At 46.1% G+C, this 22,958-nt stretch overlaps 3 protein-coding genes across 3 annotated transcripts in view; 1 reads left to right on the top strand and 2 right to left on the bottom strand.

The window, feature by feature from the left end:
- Positions 1–22,958, bottom strand: part of naa20 (N-alpha-acetyltransferase 20, NatB catalytic subunit) — a 163,280-nt gene that overhangs the window by 125,291 nt on the left and 15,031 nt on the right. The window lies entirely within an intron of this gene.
- The window catches only part of cfap61 (cilia and flagella associated protein 61), a 54,194-nt gene that overhangs the window by 25,475 nt on the left and 5,761 nt on the right, over positions 1–22,958 (bottom strand). The window contains exons 8-14 of the mRNA XM_084560729.1: positions 22,692–22,765; positions 20,815–20,854; positions 20,169–20,305; positions 19,750–19,876; positions 18,273–18,350; positions 17,929–18,135; positions 17,283–17,411 (exon numbers count right to left, since the gene is read on the bottom strand). Coding sequence (XP_084416855.1) covers positions 17,283–17,411; positions 17,929–18,135; positions 18,273–18,350; positions 19,750–19,876; positions 20,169–20,305; positions 20,815–20,854; positions 22,692–22,765 — 792 coding nt within the window. The remainder of the gene's footprint in view (positions 1–17,282; positions 17,412–17,928; positions 18,136–18,272; positions 18,351–19,749; positions 19,877–20,168; positions 20,306–20,814; positions 20,855–22,691; positions 22,766–22,958) is intronic.
- On the top strand, positions 1,788–16,281 carry LOC311499645 (E3 ubiquitin-protein ligase TRIM35-like; the record flags this gene model as incomplete). Its single annotated transcript, XM_084560717.1, has 2 exons — positions 1,788–2,102; positions 14,355–16,281. 2 exons carry the CDS (start codon positions 1,788–1,790, stop codon positions 15,417–15,419), a joined length of 1,380 nt encoding a protein of 459 aa, XP_084416843.1. The 3' UTR covers positions 15,420–16,281.

The raw sequence follows: 22,958 nt of genomic DNA, 5'->3' as shown, positions 1-22,958 counted from the left end.
CATGATTTATTTATTTAATGAGGGTTTTTCGTGACCAAACACATAAATAATTAAACTATAATAATTTACAGACTTTATCTCTGGTTCTGACGTCTCTGCTACTTTCTGCTTCTAGATAATTATAAACATTTCTGTGAGGGAGCTGTACTCACTCCCTCACCTGTCAGGTCAGCCCTTTCTTTATTTGAATATTTACTTTTATTTAGTATCTTTTTATTTAGTTAATATTTGTTAACTAAATATGGAGCTGTTTAGTTTAATACATTGACTTGGTTAATATGTTTTCTCCAGGGTTTATTTCATTGGTGTTTTGATTTTAACCATTTTCTCTTTTGGAGGTGTTCCGGTCAAGGTGGTGTTCAAGAAGCGCACTTGAACACCACATAGACACCAGGTGCTTCCAATACAGACCGGACCATCTAGGATTTGGAGGGGGAGAAAATGGGATTGCTTTCTTTTGTATTTTCTTTTTGCTAAGTCTAATATATATTTAAGATTAAAATATTTGTTTTGAAGTTAATGTATTTTTAAAAGGGTTTCATTTAAAAACTTGTTTACATTTGTAGTTTCTATGTTTGGTTGTTTTCATTTCTACCTTTGTCCCTTGATGGTTTAGTCTACACTTAAGAGAATAGGCGCGTTCGACTTCATGCAGATCTGTGCAGATCTGACTTGACGTGATGCATGCTGGGTTGTTATGCTCATAGATCTCGAATATGATTGGTTAAAATGAACTTGTTCTACCCAGCATGCATCACGTCAAGTCAGATCTGCACAGATCTGCATGAAGTCGAACGCGCCTGATGTGTTAAGTTAGCTGGGGGCCCTTTTCTTGTGGGGCTGGGCTTGGAACCAGATGGCTTCTGCTGCCAGGTTATATTTTTTTTGGTTGTTAATAAAGTGATGAGAGCTCTGAGTTCTGTGGCTTGGTCATCATTTTTGAAACACCTTATGCTTCTTCTGAAGGCTACTCTCATTCTGGGTGGGGGTGAAAACATCAATCCCTAACAATTTCATACCGTATACACACTTACTTTGCAGAGTTGTGTTGATGTGATGTGATGAGACTGTGTCGACCCTGGGGAGAAGCATTTATAATCAGCTGCACCTTTTACTGATGGGATGAACACATGAATGAATGCGCTACATGCACTTTGTAGCCTGACGTCTGTCCAGACTTTTTGGCTGAAGGCTGTGTTGCAAACAAAACTCTTTAACCCCCAAATCGTAGATTTTTCTGTTCCATGTGTTTATTGGGTTCTATCTTTGTCTACTTTCAGGACTTGTGTGAAAATCTGTTGATGTTCATGGACATCAACAGATTTTTTAAGCAGCTCTGTTTATATCAATATACACAAAACACACACTGAAGCAACTCACTCCACAATAAAACTCCTTTGGACTGAAACACTCCCCTGACTAACAGGTCAAAGTTCAACTTTTATGAGAGGAGTTCTGGTAAAGCTCCGCCCCCTCACGTGATTCACCTGAGACAAACCAGGAAACAGTTTATCATTGTGTGAGACTTAAGAGAGACACAGACGATCAGATTCACCTTCAGACCAAACTAACACCTTCCTCTGAGTGAGTCCAGCTACAGGAGAGAAAAGTGGAGAACTACAACACTGCTGCTTCAAGCTGCTGACTCTCCACACACTGAAGGTGAGTTTGACCAAAAACAGGACTCAAAGTCAAAGGAAGCTTCAGGGAAGTTAGTAGAAGATGGAGGAGAGCCATGACTGACTGGACTTTGTGTCTGCTGTGTTTCAGCTTCACTCAGAGACTAAATGGCTTCCAGATCAGAGGAGGATCTCTGCTGTCCGGTCTGTCAGGAGGTCTTCAGAGATCCTGTTATTCTGTCATGTAGCCACAGCTTCTGTAAAGTCTGTCTGAGGAACTGGTGGAGACAGAAACCAACACACCAGTGTCCAGTTTGTAAGAGAAGATCTTCAAAGGATGATCCACCTTCAAACTTGGTATTGAGGAACCTGTGTGAGTCCTTCTTACAGGAGAGAGATCAGAGATCTTCAGAGGCTCTCTGCAGTCTGCACTCTGAGAAACTCAAACTCTTCTGTCTGGACCATCAGCAGCCAGTGTGTCTCGTTTGCAGAGATTCAGAAAAACACTCCAAGCACACATTCAGACCCATTGATGAAGCTGCACGACAACACAAGAAGAACCTTCAGGAAACTCTGGAGCCCTTAAAGGACAAGTTAAAGGTTTGTGAACAAGTTAAAGTGGAGTTTGATGAAACAGAAAAACACATCAAGGTCCAGGCCCGACACACAGAGAGGCAGATTAAGGAGCAGTTCAAGAAGCTTCACCAGTTTCTAGACGAGGAAGAGGAGGCCATGATGGCTGCACTGAGGGAGGAAGAAGAGCAGAAGAGTCACATGATGAAGGAGAAGATGGAGACTCTGAGCAGAGAGATAGCAGCTCTTTCAGACACAGTCAGAGCCACAGAGGAGGAGCTGAGAGCTGAAGACGTCTCATTCCTGAACAACTACAAGGCTGCAGTGGAAAGAGTCCAGCGCTGCCTCCTGCTGGATGATCCACAGCTGCCCTCAGGAGCTCTGATAGACCAGGCCAAACATCTGGGCAACCTGACCTTCAACATCTGGGATAACATGGAGTACATGGTCTCCTACACTCCTGTCATTCTGGATCCAAACACTGCTGGAACAGATATGATCCTGTCTGAAGATCTGACCAGTGTGAGACGAGGAGATAAACAACATCTTCCTGATAATCCAGAGAGGTTTGATTCTTACAGTTCTGTCCTGGGATCTGGAGGCTTTAACTCAGGGACTCACAGTTGGGATGTTGAGGTTGGAGATAACACAGGATGGTTACTGGGTGTGGTAGCAGAGTCTGTCCAGAGGAAGGGACTCATACGATCTGGACTGTGGGGAATAGGGTTCAATGAAGGTAAATACTCAACATGGTCACCACCAGATCCTTCCACTGATCTCTCAGTAGAGAAGAAGCTCCAGAGGATCAGAGTGAATCTGGACCGGAATAGAGGAAATCTGTCGTTCTCTGATCTTAATACTAACAAACACATACACACCATCACACACACTTTCACTGAGAGGATGTTTCCATACATTGAAACTTGGGATAAACTCCAAGTGAAGATATTACCAGTGAAACAGATCAGTTAGAGATAAACATTATGATTATAAATGTGTATTGGGCTGTAACAACTAATCAATGTCAGTGATCATATAAATTGTAGTGTTGTCGTCATGGTGTTGGGTCAGTACGTCACTGCAACCAATAAAAACACATTTAATATCTGGTGGTGGAAGTAGATCATTGTGTTTAGAGTTTAAGACACGTTGAAGCTGGAGATGATAACTTTCTTTATACAAGGACCTGAAGCAAGCAGTTGATGTGAGGAAACCCACCAACATCTCAGAACTGAAGTGGTTCTGTTCTGAGGACGACTGATCAGCAGTTACCAGAAATGTTCAGTTGATGTTATTGCTGATCAGATGTTGAAGTGTGTAAGGAGGGACAGTGAGTTCAAGAAACTCTTTTGGAAATAACTAATTGTCATTAACTCTGAGTAGAATCTGTCAGTAGATACTCGGCCTAGCTGTGTCTAGTCGTAGTTTTAGATGCTGCAAATCGTATAAATATTTATCACACGTCTGGATGTAACTAATCCTGATTTTATTTATTCTTCTGAAGATTTTAAACGATCTTGTCATGTAGATGTTATATGTTAGACATTTGTGGATGTAAATGTTCCTCGGTGTGTTCAAATTAAATACCTCCACGGCTGGATTCATTTTAGCTGGAGACGTCATGTGGTTTATAAACATTCATACTTTTGAGTTGTTTTTTATTTTATAGTTTTTGTTTGATTGCATGCTCCTGTTGTTAAAACTGCAGATTTGTTTTTGTTGCTGTGAAAAACTTTGTAAAGCTGATTTGAAAAAGTTCTATAAAAAATAAGTTTTAATAAAATGAACAAATACCGTGAATATATATATATATGTGTGTTTATTTAAGGCCTCAAGCATGCAGGAAGTGAAACACAGCAGTAGAGTTTTCTTTATCTGAATCTAATCAAACTGTTCAGCCTTTAATTTTGATTTAAATTTTATTATTTATTTATTCATCAATATACAGGATTAGATGTAACAATCCCTTGTGCCAAAATCCCGGCAAAACACATTTAGAGGCCCTGTTCAACTGAGAAACCCTGATAAACCTATAGTCATGTGATATGACGCTTAACCTTCAATATAAATTAACTAAGTAAATGCTGCTATTGTATGGTCCGCTCAGCAGCAGACGCTAACTCAAACCTTGTGAAATATAAGCTAACCAAATACTGCTGGCTAGCTTAACCTACAATCTAAATAAACTAAGTAAATGCTGCTGGCTTGTATGGCCACAGAGCAGCAGAGGATCATGCAAACCTTGTGAAATATAAGCTAAGCTAACGCTGCTGGCTTGTATGGCCCGCTCAGCAGCTAACCATAGCTACCAAGCAACATGAAGACATCAGGAACCTGGCCATAACAACAGCAGTATGCAGCATGTCATTGGGGTTTTCAAGTGGGCACCTCCCTTCACTGATGTTTCGTTAAGTTAGGCTCACGACACCTCGAGAAGGCTTAACAGTGAATTCCAGCGTCCTGGTGTCACCCCCCTCCACGCTGCCACTGCACAACCCTGCTTTCCTCACCGTTCAATGTCTATCAACAACTAATATTTCAATCATTAGCCTAGTCCTTTTATGAACCACGAGCCAAACAAACAAATCTACCGTGATTCACCCGGTTGATGCGGACTGAACCACCTAACAAACAAACAAATCACGTAACAAACAAACAAATCTACCGCGATTCGCCCCGTTGATGCGGACTGAACGACGAACCAAACCGACCACATCTAACATGATTTGCAAGCATGCTAATGTTACACAGCCATCCTTACCTTTAGCTAGCTCCCCAGCTAGCATGCTTTCTACGTACCCATAGCCACTCGCTCATAGGGCTGAACGATTTTGGAAAATAATCTAATTGCGATTTTTCATGCCAATATTGCGATTGCGATGCGATATGCGATTTTAAAGGTCTTTGTCTTCTGTATTATTAAGCAAAGACAAGCAATACATCATATAGTATGGCCAACACTGTATTAGATTAAAAAGAAACGGTTCTTTCCTGGAAGCCAGACCTGTTATGATGACATGAGGTGATGCAAGAATTGATGACTGACATTTTTATTTGACTAATTCAATCACAATAGTATTTTGAACATACACAATAGTATACTGTCACGTGACCAGAGTGCAGCCTCTGTGATTAGACAATCTCGTTTGCTCACACGTTTTACACGCGCATGTCACGCGCATGCCACGTTGTAGCGGGTTTGACTCGTTTTAATGTTGGGGTGCCAGTCAGAGTCAAGTCTGACAACGTAAAATAAAACAGAACAAAAAAATAATTAGTCAACCCACACAAAATAATAACCACAATTATGATCATCAGTGCCAAAACAAACAAACAAAAAAGGGTGCGCCTTAGTCCGTCTCTTAATTTCAGTTCAGTCCGGTTGGAAAAGTCTGTTTCAGTGTTCCGCAAAATCACAGTTCAGTCCAGTACCTGCGCCCCCACAAAACAACAACTCAAAACACCGCTCCGGGTTTTACCGCGGGCTCCGACACAAAATAAGGAAATAACTCAAAATAACGAGCGCCTCTCGTCGCGGTGCAGCAAACGGCACATACAAAACAAAAATGCACACGAGTACTCACGGTACCGAAGTTTTTTAACGTAGTCAGTCAGTCAGTCAGAGTCGGACTTGCTCCACTGGAACGGTATCGGCGGGGGCTCACCGGTGACTTGCACTCATCATAAATGTCCTTCCTGGAGGACGGATTCAAACTACGCGGGAATCGGTGGATTATCTCCATTGGAGTAGGAGATGAATGTGGGTGGATGACGGAGGAAGCCATGAATGGAGGTGTGTTTTTGTGATTATGACTTTGCGGGCGCTACAACGTGAGCATGGTAGGCTATAATCGCAGCCGTAATCGCAGCCTTTGCGGTTAGAAAATTGCACTTGATCATATCGCGATATTATCGCAAATGCAATATATCGTTCAGCCCTACTCGCTCACTCTCTCTGCTGCCCGAGACTTGTTACATACCACAGTCCTTTGACTTTTTCCTCGTATGTCCAGCTCGCTCAGAAGAGCAATCGCCGACTTTGCCACAAATCCACGGCAACCCACTTCTAACGGGCAGAGATAAGCCTTCCATCCATTCTGCTCTGCGTCTGCTGCTATTTCTGCATACTTAGCTCTCTTGCGCTCGTTAGCCTCCTCAACTCTATCTTCCCACAAAATAGTCAGCTCTATGAAATAGACTACTTTCTCTGGCTCAGACCACAACAGCAGATCTGGCCGTAGTTGGGTGCTAGCTATCTCGGCTGGAATAACTAGATGTCCATTTAAATCTGCCCTCATCTCCCAGGCTCCTCCCACTCTTAGCTGTCCCGTGTTATGCCTGATGCCTGCTGGTCTAGCCTTTTCTCCCTCCCGTACAAACTTAATGAGTCTATTCTCCCTGTTAACAGCCATGGAATTTACATTCACCCGTTTTTTCTCTATTGCAACTCCTAAACATTTTAGTACCTGGTTGTGACACCAGGTGTAATGTCCTTGGGAAAGACTCACCTTACAACCTGTCAGAATATGGCTAAGCGTGCAAACACAAGTGCACAGTGGGCAGGCAGCATCCTCACCTACCCACTGGTTTAGGTTCTGGGGAGTTGGCAGCACATCATAAGTAGCCCCTATCATAAATCTAATTCTGCTAGCCTCCATGCTCCAAAGCTCTCTCCACTTCAACTTCCTTTTATTCACACTCTCCCAGTTCACCCATTGACCCTGCTTAGCCTGCGACACTGCCTTAGTGCATCTAACTGCTTCCTCTTGCTTCTGTACCTCTTCCACTACCATCTTTCTCCTTTCTACTGCTGATGCCTTTCTCCACAGAGGTTTCCCTGCACACAGCCCTAAGCCTCCACGCCCTTGCTGTACATTGCCTATGATATCCCTATGCCTAAGAGCTGCCTGTGCTTGCTGCACTGCCTCTTTTGGGTTCCACTTCCTCCCTGTCTTAACAGTGGGCGCTGCACTCCTAACCACTGGATCCTTTGACTGAGTAAGAGTCATTTCCAGTCTAACTTTAGCACACTTAAACTCCTCTGTTAAGCTGGTAACTGGGAGCTCCAATATGCCTTTCCCATACAAGGCTGTGTCACTTAAGCAGCGTGGGATACCAAGCCACTTTCTGATAGATAAATTAATCATCCTTTCTAACTTTTCTACCTTTGAAAGGGCAACCTCATACACTGTTAGCGGCCACATTAGCCGGGGCAGTAAACCAAATTGCAAGCACCATAATTTTAACTTCCCCGGTAGCCCTGACCGGTCTATGCTTGAAATACCTTGAACCGTTTCCTGCCTCAACCCTTCAAACTGCGCCTTATCACTGAGACTTGCATCATACCATCTTCCCAAACTCTTCACTGGCTTCTCCAGCACTGTGGGAACCACCTCATCATTTATAACAAACTTCTTATCTACTACCTTTCCTTTAACAATTGAAATACTCCTAGATTTAATAGGCTTCACTTTCAACCTAGCCCACTGCAGGTTGCTGTTTAGCTTATCCAGCAATCTTCTGGTACAAGGAGCGGTTGACGTAGTTGTCATGTCATCCATGTAGGCCCTAATTGGGGGGAGGCAAAGCCAGGGCATATTTTTGTTTATTATTCATTTGATTGCATGCAACCGTTGTTAAAACTACAGATTGGTTTCGTTGCTGTGAAAAACTTTGTAAAGCTGATTTGAAGAAGTTATTTATATATATATATATATATATATGTGTGTGTGTGTGTGTGTGTGTTCATTTAAGGCCTCAGCCATGCAGGAAGTAAAACACAGCAGTAGAGTTTTCTTTATCTGAATCTGACCAAACTGTTCAGCCTTTAATTATGATTTAAACTTTATTATTTATTTATAGATAGATAGATGAATAGATGGATAGATATACAGTATATTTAAGTTATATAATATTTTCCAGCTGTACAACTACTCCCTCATATTCACATCAATGCTTTTCCATCCATATTATTGAACCTCATCATTTATCCTTCCTTTATTTATAGTGTATACACTCCTGATCAAAATTTTAAGACCAGTTGAATAATTGCAAGAATTTACATTTTGCACTGTTGAATCTTAAGAAGGTTCTAAGTAGTGCTTCAAAATGCAAAAAGAAGAAATGGGAGTGAGACAAGAAAAAAAAATGAGTAAGCAATTTATTGCAAACAACCATTAAACTCAAATAGGCTGTTCATCAGCTGATCAAAAGTTTAAGACCACATCTCAAAAAAACGAGAATGAGTAGCTGCGCCAGTCGTGTTAATCACCTCAAAAATTCGTTTCTGCATGCTTGATGCTAGTGTTTCCAGGAGGCTAGTGGGAATGTTGCTCCAAGTGGTGAAGATGGCTTCACGGAGGGCATCCACTGTCTGGAACTGGCGTCCATTTTTGTAAACTTCCCTTGCCATCCAACCCCAAATGTTCTCAATTGGATTTAGATCAGGGGAACACGCAGGATGGTTCAAAGGAGTGATGTTATTTCTCTGGAAGAAGTCCTTTGTCAGGCGGGCATTGTGAACTGCAGCGTTGTCCTGTTGAAAAACCCAGTCATTACTACACAGACGATGGCCTTCAGTCATGAGGGATGCCCCCTGCAACATCTCCACATAGCCAGCTGCTGTTTGACGCCCCTGCACAACCTGAAGCTCCATTGTTCCATTGAAGGAAAAAGCCCCCCAGATCATGACGGCGCCCCCTCCACTGTGCCGTGTAGAAAACATCTCAGGTGGGATCTCCTTGTCATGCCAGTAACGTTGGAAGCCATCAGAACCATCAAGGTTAAAATTTTTCTCATCAGAGAATAAAACTTTCTTCCACCTTTCAATGTCCCATGTTTGGTGCTCTTGTGCAAACTCCAAACGGGCAATTTTGTGCCGTTGAAGGAGACGAGGTCTTTGAAGGCATTTTTTTGTTCTTAAAACCCTTCTCTCGCAGATGCCGTCTAATGGTTATGGGACTGCAGTTGGCACCAATGACAAGCTTAATTTGGGCCAAGGATCATCCCGTGTCTTGACGGACAGCCAATTGGATCCTCCGGCTCAGGGCCGGTGAAATTTTTTTGGGTCCACCCCTTGACCTTTTTTTCCCCATAACCCTCAGGATCTTTTAAGAAGTTTAAAATGACTGTCTTACTGCGTCCAACCTCAGCAGCAATGGCACACTGCGAGAGGCCTTGCTGATGCAGCTAAACAATCCAACCGTGTTCAAAGAGAGAAAGCTTTTTTGCCTTTGCCATCAGGAGGTCATGACAGTGTGGGTACCTGACAGAAAATGACACTGAATCCACATTTTTGCGAAGATTTGGGCTTTTAAAGGCTGTGGTCTTAAACTATTGATCAGCTGATGAACAGCCTATTTCAGTTTAATTTTTATTTTTTTTTTTTTCTTGTCTCACTCCCATTTCTTCTTTTTGCATTTTGAAGCTCCTCCTTGAACCGTCACCTTATCGTGGTGGAGGAGTTTGAGTGTCCTAATGACCCTAGGAGCTATGCTGTCCGGGGCAATTTGCCCCTGGTAGGGTCTCCCAAGGCAGACTGGTCTTAGGCGAAGGGCCAGACAAAGAACGGTTCAGATGACCTTTCATGAAGAAGACCAAGAGGAGAACGTGTACCCGGCCCGGAGGGTTACCGGGGCCCCACCCTGGAGCCAGGCCTGGGGCTGGGGCTCGTGGGCGAGCGCCTGGTGTCCGGGCTTTCGCCCATGGGGTCCGGCCGGGCCCAGCCCGAACGGGAGACATGGGCTCACCTCCCTGTAGGCCCACCACCCGCAGGAGGAATATGAAAGGTCCGGTGCAATGGGGATCGGGCAGCAGACCAAGGCGGGGGCCTTGGCGGTCTGATCCTCGGTTATGGAAGCTGGCTTTCGGAACATGGAACGTCACCTCTCTGGCGGGGAAGGAACCGGAGCTTGTGGAAGAGGTTGAGCGCTATCGACTAGATATAGTCGGCCTCACCTCGACACATAGCGTCGGCTCTGGAACCCAAGTCCTCGAGAGGGGTTGGACCCTCTTCTTTGCTGGAGTTGCTCCGGGTGAGAGGCGGAAGGCCGGGGTGGGCTTTTTGCTTGCCCCTGGACTATCGGCCTGTACGTTGGGATTCTCCCGGGTGGACGAAAGGGTTGCTTCCCTGCGCCTTCGGGTCGGGGAACGGGTCCTGACTGTTGTCTGCGCATATGCGCCAAACAGCAGTTCAGAGTACCCGCCCTTTTTGGAGTCCCTAGGACGGACGCTGGATGGCGCCCCGACTGGGGACTCCATTGTCGTGCTGGGAGACTTCAACGCTCATGTGGGCAATGACAGCGTGACCTGGAGGGGCGTGATTGGGAGGAACGGCCTGCCTGATCTGAACCCGAGTGGTGTTCAGTTATTGGACTTCTGTGCGAGTCGCAGTTTGTCCATAACTAACACCATGTTCGAACATAAGGTTGTTCATCGGTGCTCTTGGCACCATGACGGCCTAGGTCGTAGGTCGATGATTGACTTTGTAGTCGTATCATCTGACCTGCGACCGTATGTTCTGGACACTCGGGTAAAGAGAGGAGCAGAGCTGTCAACTGATCACCACCTGGTGGTGAGTTGGATCAGATGGCAGGGGAAGACGCCTCGCAGACCTGGTAGGCCCAAACGAGTAGTGAGGGTCTGCTGGGAACGCCTGGTGGAGGAACCTGTCAACATGGTCTTCAACTCCCACCTCCGGCAGAGCTTCAACCGCGTCCCGGGGGTGGTGGGGGACATTGAGTCCGAATGGGCCATGTTCCGCTCCGCCATTGTGGAGGCGGCTGTTGCAAGTTGCGGCTGCAAGGTCGCTGGTGCTGGTCGCGGCGGTAACCCCCGAACCTGCTGGTGGACACCGGAGGTGAGGGGAGCCGTCAGGCTGAAGAAGGAGGTCTACAGGGCATGGCTTGTCTGTGGGTCTCCTGAAGCAGCTGACCGGTACCGGATGGCCAGGCGGTCTGCGGCGAGGGCAGTCGCTGAGGCAAAAAGTCGGGCGTGGGAGGAGTTCGGTGAGGCTATGGAAGAAGACTATCGATCGGCTCCGAAGAGATTCTGGCAAACCGTCCGGCGCCTCAGGGGTGGTAGGCGGCAACACGCTCACACTGTTCTCAGTGGGGGTGGTGAGCTGCTGACATCAACTGAGGATATAGTCGGGCGGTGGAAGGAATACTTTGAGGAGCTCCTCAATCCCACCAACACGTATTCCATAGAGGAAACGGAGCCGGAGGGCCTGGGGTTGGACCATCCAATCTCTGGGGCAGAAGTCGCCGAGGTAGTAAAACAACTCCGCGGCGGTGGAGCTCCGGGAGCGGATGAGATCCGCCCTGGGTATCTCAAGGCTCTGGATGTTGTAGGGCTGTCTTGGTTGACACGCCTCTGCAACATTGCGTGGACATCGGGGGCAGTACCTCTGGAGTGGCAGACCGGGGTGGTGGTCCCCATTTTTAAAAAGGGGGACCAGAGGGTGTGTTCCAACTATAGGGGGATCACACTCCTCAGCCTCCCTGGCAAGGTCTATGCCAGGGTGCTGGAAAAGAGGGTCCGGTCGATGGTTGAACCTCAGATCGAGGAGGAACAATGCGGTTTTCGTCCCGGACGTGGAACCATGGACCAGCTCTTTACCCTCACTAGGGTGCTGGAGGGGAAATGGGAGTTTGCCCAACCAGTCCACATGTGTTTTGTGGATCTGGAGAAGGCTTACGACCGTGTCCCCAGGAGCATCCTGTGGGGGGTGCTCCGGGAGTATGGGGTGGATGGCTCCTTACTAAGGGCCATTCAGTCCCTGTACCAAAGGAGTGCGAGTTTGGTCCGTGTAGCCGGTAGTAAGTCGGACCTGTTCCCAGTGAGGATTGGACTCCGCCAGGGCTGCCCTTTGTCACCGGTTCTGTTCATAACTTTTATGGACAGAATTTCTAGGCGCAGCCGGGTGGGGGAGGGTGTTGTGTTCGGTGATCGGAGGATCCCGTCCCTGCTTTTTGCGGATGACGTGGTCCTCTTAGCTTCATCGAACAGCGACCTCCAGCTCCTGCTGGGGCGGTTCGCAGCCGAGTGTGAAGCGGCTGGGATGAAGATCAGCACCTCCAAGTCTGAGGCCATGGTCCTCAGTCGGAAAAGGGTGGATTGCCCACTCCGGGTCGGGGAGGAGGTCCTGCTTCAAGTGGAGGAGTTCAAGTATCTCGGGGTCTTGTTCACGAGTGAGGGTAAAAGGGAGCGAGAGATCGACAGGCGGATCGGAGCGGCATCTGCAGTGATGCGGATGCTTAACCGGTCGGTCGTGGTGAAGAGAGAGCTAAGCCGAAAGGCGAAGCTCTCAATTTACCGGTCGATCTACGTTCCAATCCTCACCTATGGTCATGAACTTTGGGTAATGACCGAAAGAACAAGATCACGAATACAAGCGGCCGAAATGAGTTTCCTTCGTAGGGTGGCCGGGCTCAGCCTTAGAGATAGGGTTAGGAGCTCGGACATACGGGAGGAGCTCAGAGTAGAACCGCTGCTCCTCCACGTCGAGAGGAGTCAGTTGAGGTGGCTAGGGCATCTGGTAAGGATGCCTCCCGGACGCCTCCCGGGAGAGGTGTTTCGGGCATGTCCCACCGGTAGGAGACCTCGAGGCCGACCCAGGACACGATGGAGGGATTATATCTCTCGTCTGGCCTGGGAACGCCTGGGGGTTCCTCCGGAGGAGCTGGCGGAAGTGGCTGGGGAGAGGGCTGTCTGGGCTTCCCTGCTGAAGCTGTTGCCCCCGCGACCCGGACCCGGATAAGCGGAAGACGACGACGACGACGCATTTTGAAGCACTACTTAGAACCTTCTTAAGATCCAACAGTGCAAAATGTAAATTCTTGCAATTTTTCAAAATTTTGATCAGGAGTGTATTTACTTCTATTTTTATTTCTTGTAGATTTGTACATATGTAAATCTTGTGTATATATAATTTTCTTCATGATTTATTTATTTAATGAGTGGTTTTCGTGACCAAACAGATAAATAATTAAACTATAATCATTTACAGACTTTATCTCTGGTTCTGACGTCTCTGCTACTTCCTGCTTCTAGATGATTATAAACCTTTTATACCGTATACACACTTTCTGACAGCTGTAGTTACTTTGCAGAGTCGTGTTAATAATAAAAAACATGAAGTGATGAGACTGTGTCGACCCTGGGGAGAAGCATTTATAATCAGCTGCACGTTTTACTGATGGGATGAACACATGAATGAATGAACTACATGCACTTTGTAGCCTGACGTCTGTCCAGACTTTTTGGCTGAAGGCTGTGTTGAAAATAAAACTCTTTAACCCCCAAACCTTAGATTTTTCTGTTCCATGTGTTTATTGGGTTCTATCTTTGTCTACTTTCAGGATTTGTGTGAAAATCTGTTGATGTTCATGGACATCAACAGATTTTTTAAGCAGCTCTGTTTATATCAATATACACAAAACACACACTGAAGCAACTCACTCCACAATAAAACACCTTTGGACTGAAACACTCCCCTGACTAACAGGTCCAACAACATGTGTAGCTCCGCCCCCTCACGTGATTTACCTGAGACAAACCAGGAAACAGTTTATCACTGTGTGAGACTAAAGAGAGACACAGACGATCAGATTCACCTTCAGACCAAACTAACACCTTCCTCTGAGTGAGTCCAGCTACAGGAGAGAAAAGTGGAAAACTACAACACTGCTGCTTCAAGCTGCTGACTCTCCACACACTGAAGGTGAGTTTAACCAAAAACAGGACTCAAAGTCAAAGGAAGCTTCAGGGAAGTTAGTAGAAGATGGAGGAGAGCCATGACTGACTGGACTTTGTGTCTGCTGTGTTTCAGCTTCACTCAGAGACTAAATGGCTTCCAGATTAGAGGAGGATCTCTGCTGTCCGGTCTGTCAGGAGGTCTTCAGAGATCCTGTTGTTCTGTCATGTAGCCACAGCTGCTGTAAAGTCTGTCTGGAGAACTGGTGGAGAGAGAAACCAACACACCAGTGTCCAGTTTGTAAGAGAAGATCTTCAAAGGAAAAACCACCTTTAAACTTGGCCTTGAAGAACCTGTGTGAGTCCTTCTTAAACGAGAGAGATCAGAGATCTCCAGAGTCTCGCTGCAGTCTGCACTCTAAGAAACTCAGACTCTTCTGTCTGGACCATCAGCAGCCAGTGTGTGTCGTCTGCAGAGATTCAAAAAAACACTCCAACCACAGATTCAGACCCATTGATGAAGCTGCACGACAGCACAAGAAGAACCTTCAGGAAACTCTGGAGCCCTTAAAGGACAAGTTAAAGGTTTGTGAACAAGTTAAAATGAAGTTTGATGAAACAGAAAAACACATCAAGGTCCAGGCCGAACACACAGAGAGGCAGATTAAGGAGCAGTTCAAGAAGCTTCACCAGTTTCTAGACGAGGAAGAGGAGGCCAGGCTGGCTGCACTGAGGGAGGAAGAGGAGCAGAAGAGTCAGATGATGAAGGAGAAGATGGAGACTCTGAGCAGAGAGATAGCAGCTCTTTCAGACACAGTCAGAGCCACAGAGGAGGAGCTGAGAGCTGAAGACGTCTCATTCCTGAACAACTACAAGGCTGCAGTGGAAAGAGTCCAGCGCTGCCCCCTGCTGGATGATCCACAGCTGCCCTCAGGAGCTCTGATACACCAGGCCAAACATCTGGGCAACCTGACCTTCAACATCTGGAACAAGATGAAGGACATGGTCTCCTACACTCCTGTCATTCTGGATCCAAACACTGCTGATCCAGAACTGATCCTGTCTGAAGATCTGACCAGTGTGAGACGAGGAGATGAACAACATCTTCCTCATAATCCAGAGAGGTTTGGTTATCACTGGTCTGTCCTGGGCTCTGAGGGCTTTAACTCAGGGACTCACAGCTGGGATGTTGAGGTTGGAGATAGCACAGGATGGGGACTGGGTGTGTCAGCAGAGTCTGAACAGAGGAAGAAAGACACAGGATCTGGATCGTGGGGAATATGGTTCAGTGAAGGTAAATACTCAGCATATTCACCACGAGATCCTTTCACTTATCTCTCAGTAAAGAAGAAGCTCCAGAGGATCAGAGTGAATCTGGACTGGAACAGAGGAAAACTGTCGTTCTCTGATCTTGATACTAACAAACACATACACACCTTCAAACGCACTTTCACTGAGAGGATCTTTCCATTCATTAACAATGGGGATAATAAACTCCCAGTGAAGATATTACCAGTGAATCAGATCAGTTAGAGATAAACATTATGATTAGAAATGTGTATTGGGCTGTAACAACTAATCAATGTCAGTGATCATATAAACTGTAGTGTTGTCGTCATGGTGTTGGGTCAGTACGTCACTGCAACCAATGAAAACACATTTAATATCTGGTGGTGGAAGTAGATCATTGTGTTTAGAGTTTAAGACACGTTGAAGCTAGAGATGATAACTTTCTTTATACAAGGACCTGAAGCAAGCAGTTGATGTGAGGAAACCCACCAACATCTCAGAACTGAAGTGGTTCTGTTCTGAGGAACGGACTAAAGACGACTGATCAGCAGTTACCAGAAATGTTCAGTTGATGTTATTGCTGATCAGATGTTGAAGTGTGTAAGGAGGGACAGTGAGTTCAAGAAACTCTTTTGGAAATAACTAATTGTCATTAACTCTCAGTAGAATCTGTCAGTAGATACTCGGTTTTTGTTTGATTTCATGCTCCTGTTGATAAAACTGCAGATTTGTTTTGTTGCTGTGAAAAACTTTGTAAAGCTGATTTGAAAAAGTTCTATAAAAAATAAGATTATTATTAATAAAATGAACAAATACCGTGAATATATGTTTATTTAAGGCCTCAGCCATGCAGGAAGTAAAACACAGCAGTAGAGTTTTCTTTATCTGAATCTGACCAAACTGTTCAGCCTTTAATTTTGATTTAAACTTTATTATTTATTTTTAGACAGATAGATGAATAGATGGATAGATAGACAGTATATTTAAGTTATATAATATTTTCCAGCTGTACAACTACTCCCTCATATTCATATCAATGCTTTTCCATCCATATTATTGAACCTCATCATTTATCTTTCCTTTATTTATAGTGTATATTTACTTCTATTTTTATTTCTTGTAGATTTGTACATATGTAAATCTTGTGTATATATATTTTTCTTCATGATTTATTTATTTAATGAGTGTATTATGTGACCAAACAGATAAATAATTAAACTATAATCATTTACAGACTTTATCTCTGGTTCTGACGTCTCTGCTACTTCCTGCTTCTAGATGATTATAAACCTTTTATACCGTATACACACTTTCTGACAGCTGTAGTTACTTTGCAGAGTCGTGTTAATAATAAAAACATGATGTGATGAGACTGTGTCGACCCTGGAGAGAAGCATTTATAATCAGCTGCACCTTTTACTGATGGGATGAACACATGAATGAATGCTCTACATGAACTTTGTAGCCTGACGTCTGTCCAGACGTTTTGACTGAAGGCTGTGTTGAAAATAAAACTCTTTAAACCCTAAATTGTAGAGATGCTGACTCACACTGGATTAGTTTCATCACAGGACCTCTGTGTTAGGAGAATATTTGATTGTTTTTATAGTTTGAGGTGTGATTAAGATCACAGACGACCTCTGATATTATTAGAAATAACTAGAGGTCCTCAGGTAGAACTAGTCCCATGTGAGTGGCGTTTAAGGCAGTTCATTGATTCATTCATTCATTCATTCATTCATTCATCTTCTATAACCAGGGGGCTGGAGCCTATCTCAGCTGTCATTGGTCTAGAGGTGGGGTCCCTCTAGCCCTGGACAGGTCTCCAGTCTATCACAGGGCTAACACAGAGAGACAGACAACCATTCACACTCACACCTACGGCCAATTTACATTCACCAATGAACCTAACCAGCATGTCTCTGGACGGTGGGAGGAAGCTGTAAAATCTTTGTTGTTCTCTCATTCCATCATCCTGAGTCTTTACTGCTTCAGTAGAGGGGTCTTTACACCCCTACCAGCTCTTCCCCTTTGAAACAGCGGCATCTAGAGGTCACGCCGCCACCCCGCCCCTGACACTGATCCACATTTTCCCCCGTCACCCACCTGATCGTCCGTGAGCCGCCTGGACGGGGCGTTGACACCGAGCTCCTCCAGCGGGTAGACGACCTGGCGCCGTGGGCGGACGGGGACGGCGCAGTTGAGGAGGACGTCCAGGTGGCGGACGCAGGAATTCTGGGTGCAGAAGAAGAGGGGACACCGGCCGGTGAGCTCAGAGTCTCCTTTAGAGGTTAAACAGCATCGGGGAGAGGAGTGGGGGGGCAACTGGAAGGATGTGCAGTGATAATGAGCTCTGGTGAAGAGGTCACATGGTGTAACGTTTACTCCACTGCTTGTGTTTGTGGAAGGTAATTAGCAGAGGAAGAGGAGGCCTCTACACGCTGAGGAGATGTCTTGTTACGGAGCAGAGAGGTGTCGACACCTGCTGCCGGCCCCTGGGACAACAGCCTGCCAGGGGCCACACTACGAAAGAGGACCGACACCCATCTCTGTGATTGTCTCCAACGTCTGAGACACTGATTAAAACGTGGTGAATCAGAGGAAATCATTTCTTACAGCGTGTGACCTGAGACTCATTACACTAATGACAATGTGTATCTGAGGGCTGGAAGGGGCCAGCCTGGTGGTGAAGGGCCAGTGAGGGCCCCCCTCCAACCCTCCAACCCCCTCGGACGTGTCCCTGTGCTCTCACCTCCTGGCTGTGGTAGGGGGGGTAGAGGCGGTGGTAGAGGCAGGACTTGTGAGCCAGCCGGAGCGCCTCTTTAAACAAGTGTCTGGCGGAGGGCTGGAAGGAGGTCTGGAGGAGGAAGTGGAGGACCCGGGCGTGCTCCTCGTAGCGATGGTGACTGAAGTAGACGAAGCTCTCGATGTTGTAGCGGGCGCGGATGTACTCGACGTCCTGACGGCAGATTCAGTCAGTGACACACCAAGAAGAATGTTTCATTTTCATAAAATTACTGCTGCAACGCTGTGATGTCCTCCGAGTCTAAATAAGGGAATGATGCAGGTGTGACTTTGCCTCAGCTGATCTCTCACCTGTTCATCTCTGATGATGAGGATCCCCACAACCTGACCGTCCACCTGGGCGACGAAGGCCTGCAGCGGGACCCCGTCCTGAGACACAAGACAGATTTAAAATAATAAATCTAAACACGTGTGTGGTGAAGTGAAGGCGAGCGGAGAGCGGCCGTGAATCCACATGAAGTGGCTGCATTCTGTTTTGAGGAGTAATTATGGGTGTTGGAGCGGCGGCGCTGACAGCTGGGGTGTCAGTCAGAGAGGAGGATCCGTTCAGCTCAGCTCTCACCAATCTGTTCCCTGGCATACGCGCCATGTTCCTTGTTATTCCAAGACGGTCGTCGCCCGCCAGCTCCAGTCACGCTCGACGGCCCGTGAAGATAATCATCTCGTTTTTTTAAAGCTGAACGCAGCAACGAGACACTTTGATATTTGATTTGTTTAAACACTTCTTTATAGGACGGTGTCTGTTATTTCAGCAATGGCAGCCAAATTATTATGTGGGGTTTTAGTGTAGCAGCTGACTGACTCATTGTCTGAAGTTTAATTTGGCTGCAAGAGACCTGTGTTTAGTTTTTAGTTTGGAAAGAAATTTACTGTCCCTGTGTCTCCACCTGGTCTTAATATAAATGTGTCTCCACATGCGTCCCCAGCCAGCACTTGAGATCTGATCTCAGTTTGTGTGTCTGTCAATCAGCAGCGCCATCATGTGGTCAGTAGAATATTGTACCAGCTGCTGTCTCTAATGGATCTCTACCTACCGCTGGATCAGAACCATCAACAGCTGGTTGTTGACTTGGAGACATGATCCAGATGTTGGAACCAGATGGAAAGACTCTCACATGTTAAGATCTGATTTGTTTTAGAGAAGGAAGGAAGGAAGGAAAGAAGGGAGGATGAAGGACGGAAAAGAAGGATGGGATTGAAGGGGGGGGGGGATAGAATGATGGAAGGAAAGAAAGAAAACAAGAAAGGAGGGAGGGTGGAAAGAGGGAAGGGAGGAAGTAAGAAAGAAAGGAAGGAGGCAAGAAAGGAAACAAGGAAGGAAGAAAGGGAGGAAGAACTGAGTGAAGTAGGGAGGGAAATAAAGATGGAACGATGGACGGAAAGAAGGAAGAAGGTAAGAGAGGAAACAAGAAAGAAAGGAGGAAAGAAAGAAAACTAGGAAGGGAGGGAACGAGGGAAGGAAGGAAAACAAGAAAGGAAGGAGGAAGAGAAAGAAGAGATGGAAGGGAGGGAGGAAGTAAAAAATAAAGGAAGGAGGGAAGAAAGGAAACAAGGAAGGAAGGAAGGAAGAAATGAAGGAGGGAAAAGGAAAGAAGGGAGGGAGGAAGAAAGGAAGGAAGGAGAGAAGGGGGCAAGGCAGTGTTCACACCTGGACTCTAGAGACCAGATCAGTGTTCACACCTGGACCTGTTTAACCTGGACTCTAGAGACCAGATCAACCAGGACAGGTGTTAATGGAAGGTCTGAGCCTGTGAGTGTGGTGACTGACCGGGTCACTGCGGGTCTCGTAGAACTGGTCCAGGTCCTGTAGCAGGGACTCGCTGTGACTCAGATCCTTCACCAGGTCACAGACAGCAGGTCGGTCTGTAGCTGAGGACAGTCTCACCTCCGGGCTCCTGCAGCGGGACAGAATACTGGTCCATAACACTGGAGACCCAACGTCAACACATGAGCAGGTAGAGGTTTTAGTCTTTAAGTGAAACGGAGATTTGTGGACCTCCTAGTGGTGTGGGACAGTATTGTAGGGTCTAATTTGAAGACTGTAGGGAACACAAACTACTAAACACCAGCAGAATAAAGCAGACCTTGTGAGAAGAAATAAAAGAAATAAAACTTAAACATATGGAAACTACTAGAAACTCCACCGACCCATACTGATGCTGTGTGTCTGTTAACAGGACGACCTACTTGAGTCCAGCTCGGTGACAGACGTAGAGCTCTTGGGGTGACGTGCTGGTGGGACCCAGAGGCGTCCTGACAAAGTTCTTCAACAAGGGGAACTCAGGAGACAGAGTAGGAACTGAGATGATGCAGACGTCCCGGTCCTGAGAGACACGAGGACACACACCAACATCGTCACGTTGATCTACTTTAAGGATCGACCGGTCACTGATCATTGTGGGACGTTACTCATCACCAGATGATTTCCTAAAACATCCTCCAGCTCTAGATACGTCTTCTGCTTTGTGACGTCCCAGACGCTGGACTGGACGGGTCCTACCTGAGTGAGTCCCACCAACTGGCCCCTTGCTAAGCTACGTATGAACATGTGCCAATCAGAGACAGTCGTCCCTCAAAGTGAAGGGACACTTGTTCTCTAATGGAATTGATGGAGACAAAACACACTATAGTGACTTTATTTAACCTCTTATTGTTAGAATAGAATCACTTTCAGACCCAGTGATCAGTGGAGCCTCCTGTGATCAGAGCGTCCCTTCAGACAAATCATTTTTTATTTGATTCCTGGTATAAATCTTGAACTAAACTATTTATTTCATGTCTTGCACTTATTTACCGTCAGTTATCTGCCAGAGAGTGAGAAGATGATACTCACGGGGAAAAGTTTGAACATGTATGGGATGAAGTCCACTGATCTGGAAGAGAAGAGGAGGAGGAAGAGGAGGAGGAGGAGGAGGAGGAGGAGAGGGGAAGTTAAGTGAAAACACGTGTCTGTGCCAAAGCTGCTGATCACCGCGGTGAAACAACTGGCCGACCAATCTGCCCGCCGCTCCCAGCTCGACTTCTCGCCTTCAGCTCTCTGTCACTTTAGGCGGCGCTCTCATTAATAACGTGCTCACTCTCGGCAGGAAGCGCCTCGGCTCCGCGCTCGGGAACAGCTGGGAGGTGAGGGCGGCGGGAGGAGGGGGGAGGAGGGGGGAGGGAGGAGCTCAGCGGGAGCCAACTAACAGTCAGTCTCCCGGCTTTAACGCAGCATATGACTGATGCAGCTCTGGACGGCTGCCACCGGAGCTGCAGCAGCCACCGCCTCCGAGGGACGAACATGTTTCAGCTGAGAACATGGAACTGGTTTAATTTATTAATGGAGGTGGAAGATGGATGGAGTTAGAGGAGGATACAACATGAGATTAAACAGTAGGAGACGGAAAATAAGTTTTAGAGGAGGGAGGAAGGGAGGAAGGAAGGAAGGAAGGAAGGAAGAGAAGGAAGAGAAGGAATGAAGGAAGGAAAGAAGGAGGAGAGGAGGAAGGAAGGACGGAAAAAAATAAGGAAGGGAGGAAGAGAAGGAAGGAAGGAAGGAAGAAAATATGGAAAGAAAGGAGGAAAGAAGGAACAAAGGAGGAAGGAAGGAAGGAAGGAAGAAAGAAAGGAAAGAGGAAGGAAGAGAAGGAAGGAAGGAAGGAAGGAAGGAAAAGGGAAAGAAGGAACAAAGGAGGAAGGAAGGAAGAGAAAGAATGATGGAAGGAAGGAAGGAAGGAAGGAAGGAAAGAGGGAGAGGAGGAGAGGAGGAAGGAAAAAATATAGAAAAGGAAGGGAGGTAGGTAGGAAGGAAGAGAAAGAAGGAAGAGAAGGAAGGAAGAGAAGGAAGAGAAGGAATGAAGGAAGGAAAGAAGGAGGAGAGGAGGAAGGAAGGACGGAAAAAAATAAGGAAGGGAGGAAGAGAAGGAAGGAAGGAAGGAAGGAAATATGGAAAGAAAGAAAGGAGGAAAGAAGGAACAAAGGAGGAAGGAAGGAAGAAAGAAAGGAAGGAGGAAGGAAGAGAAAGAAGGAAGGAAGGAAGGAAAAAAGAAAGAAGGAACAAAGGAGGAAGGAAGGAAGAGAAGGAATGATAGAAGGAAGGAAGGAAAGAGGGAGAGGAGGAGAGGAGGAAGGAAAAAAGATAGAAAAGGAAGGGAGGTAGGTAGGAAGGAAGAGAAAGAAGGAAGGAAAAAAGGAAACAAGGAAGGGAGGAAGGAAGGAAGGAAGAAAAGAAGGAAGGAATGAAGGAAGGAAAGAAGGAGGATAGGAGGAGAGGAGGAAGGAAGGAAGGAAAAAAATAAGGAAGGGAGGAAGAGAAGGAAGGAAGGAAGGAAGAAAATATGGAAAGAAAGGAGGAAAGAAGGAACAAAGGAGGAAGGAAGGAAGGAAGGAAGAAAGAAAGGAAAGAGGAAGGAAGAGAAGGAAGGAAGGAAGGAAGGAAGGAAAAGGGAAAGAAGGAACAAAGGAGGAAGGAAGGAAGAGAAAGAATGATGGAAGGAAGGAAGGAAGGAAGGAAAGAGGGAGAGGAGGAGAGGAGGAAGGAAAAAATATAGAAAAGGAAGGGAGGTAGGTAGGAAGGAAGAGAAAGAAGGAAGGAAAAAAGGAAACAAGGAAGGGAGGAAGGAAGGAAGGAAGAGAAAGAAGGAAGGAACAATGGGAAGAAGGTAACAAACACAGAATGTATTTCTATAACATATCATCTATAATATAATCATCACATCATCAGACTCTCACCTGGTTTCATAGTTCTTGTCGATAACAAACAGCTGAACACAGAACACGTTGGATCCAGTCAGCTTCAAATCCTCCTGACGACAATAAACACCAGAGGAGAAGGAGAGGCGACACTCACTGGCCAGTTTATTAGGTACACCAGAGAAAGCATTCACATATATCAGTCCTGCTCTAGATCTAGATGTTGACTCGACTGTGTTTTCAATGTGGAGGCTGTGGTTTGTTGGTTTGTTGAATATTCATTTACAGTTTGAACAAAAACATGTA

This window comes from Chelon labrosus (assembly GCF_963514085.1).
Source record: "Chelon labrosus genome assembly, chromosome: 14".
NCBI classification, from domain to species: Eukaryota; Metazoa; Chordata; class Actinopteri; order Mugiliformes; family Mugilidae; genus Chelon; species Chelon labrosus.
This window is presented reverse-complemented; position numbering and strand designations above follow the sequence as displayed.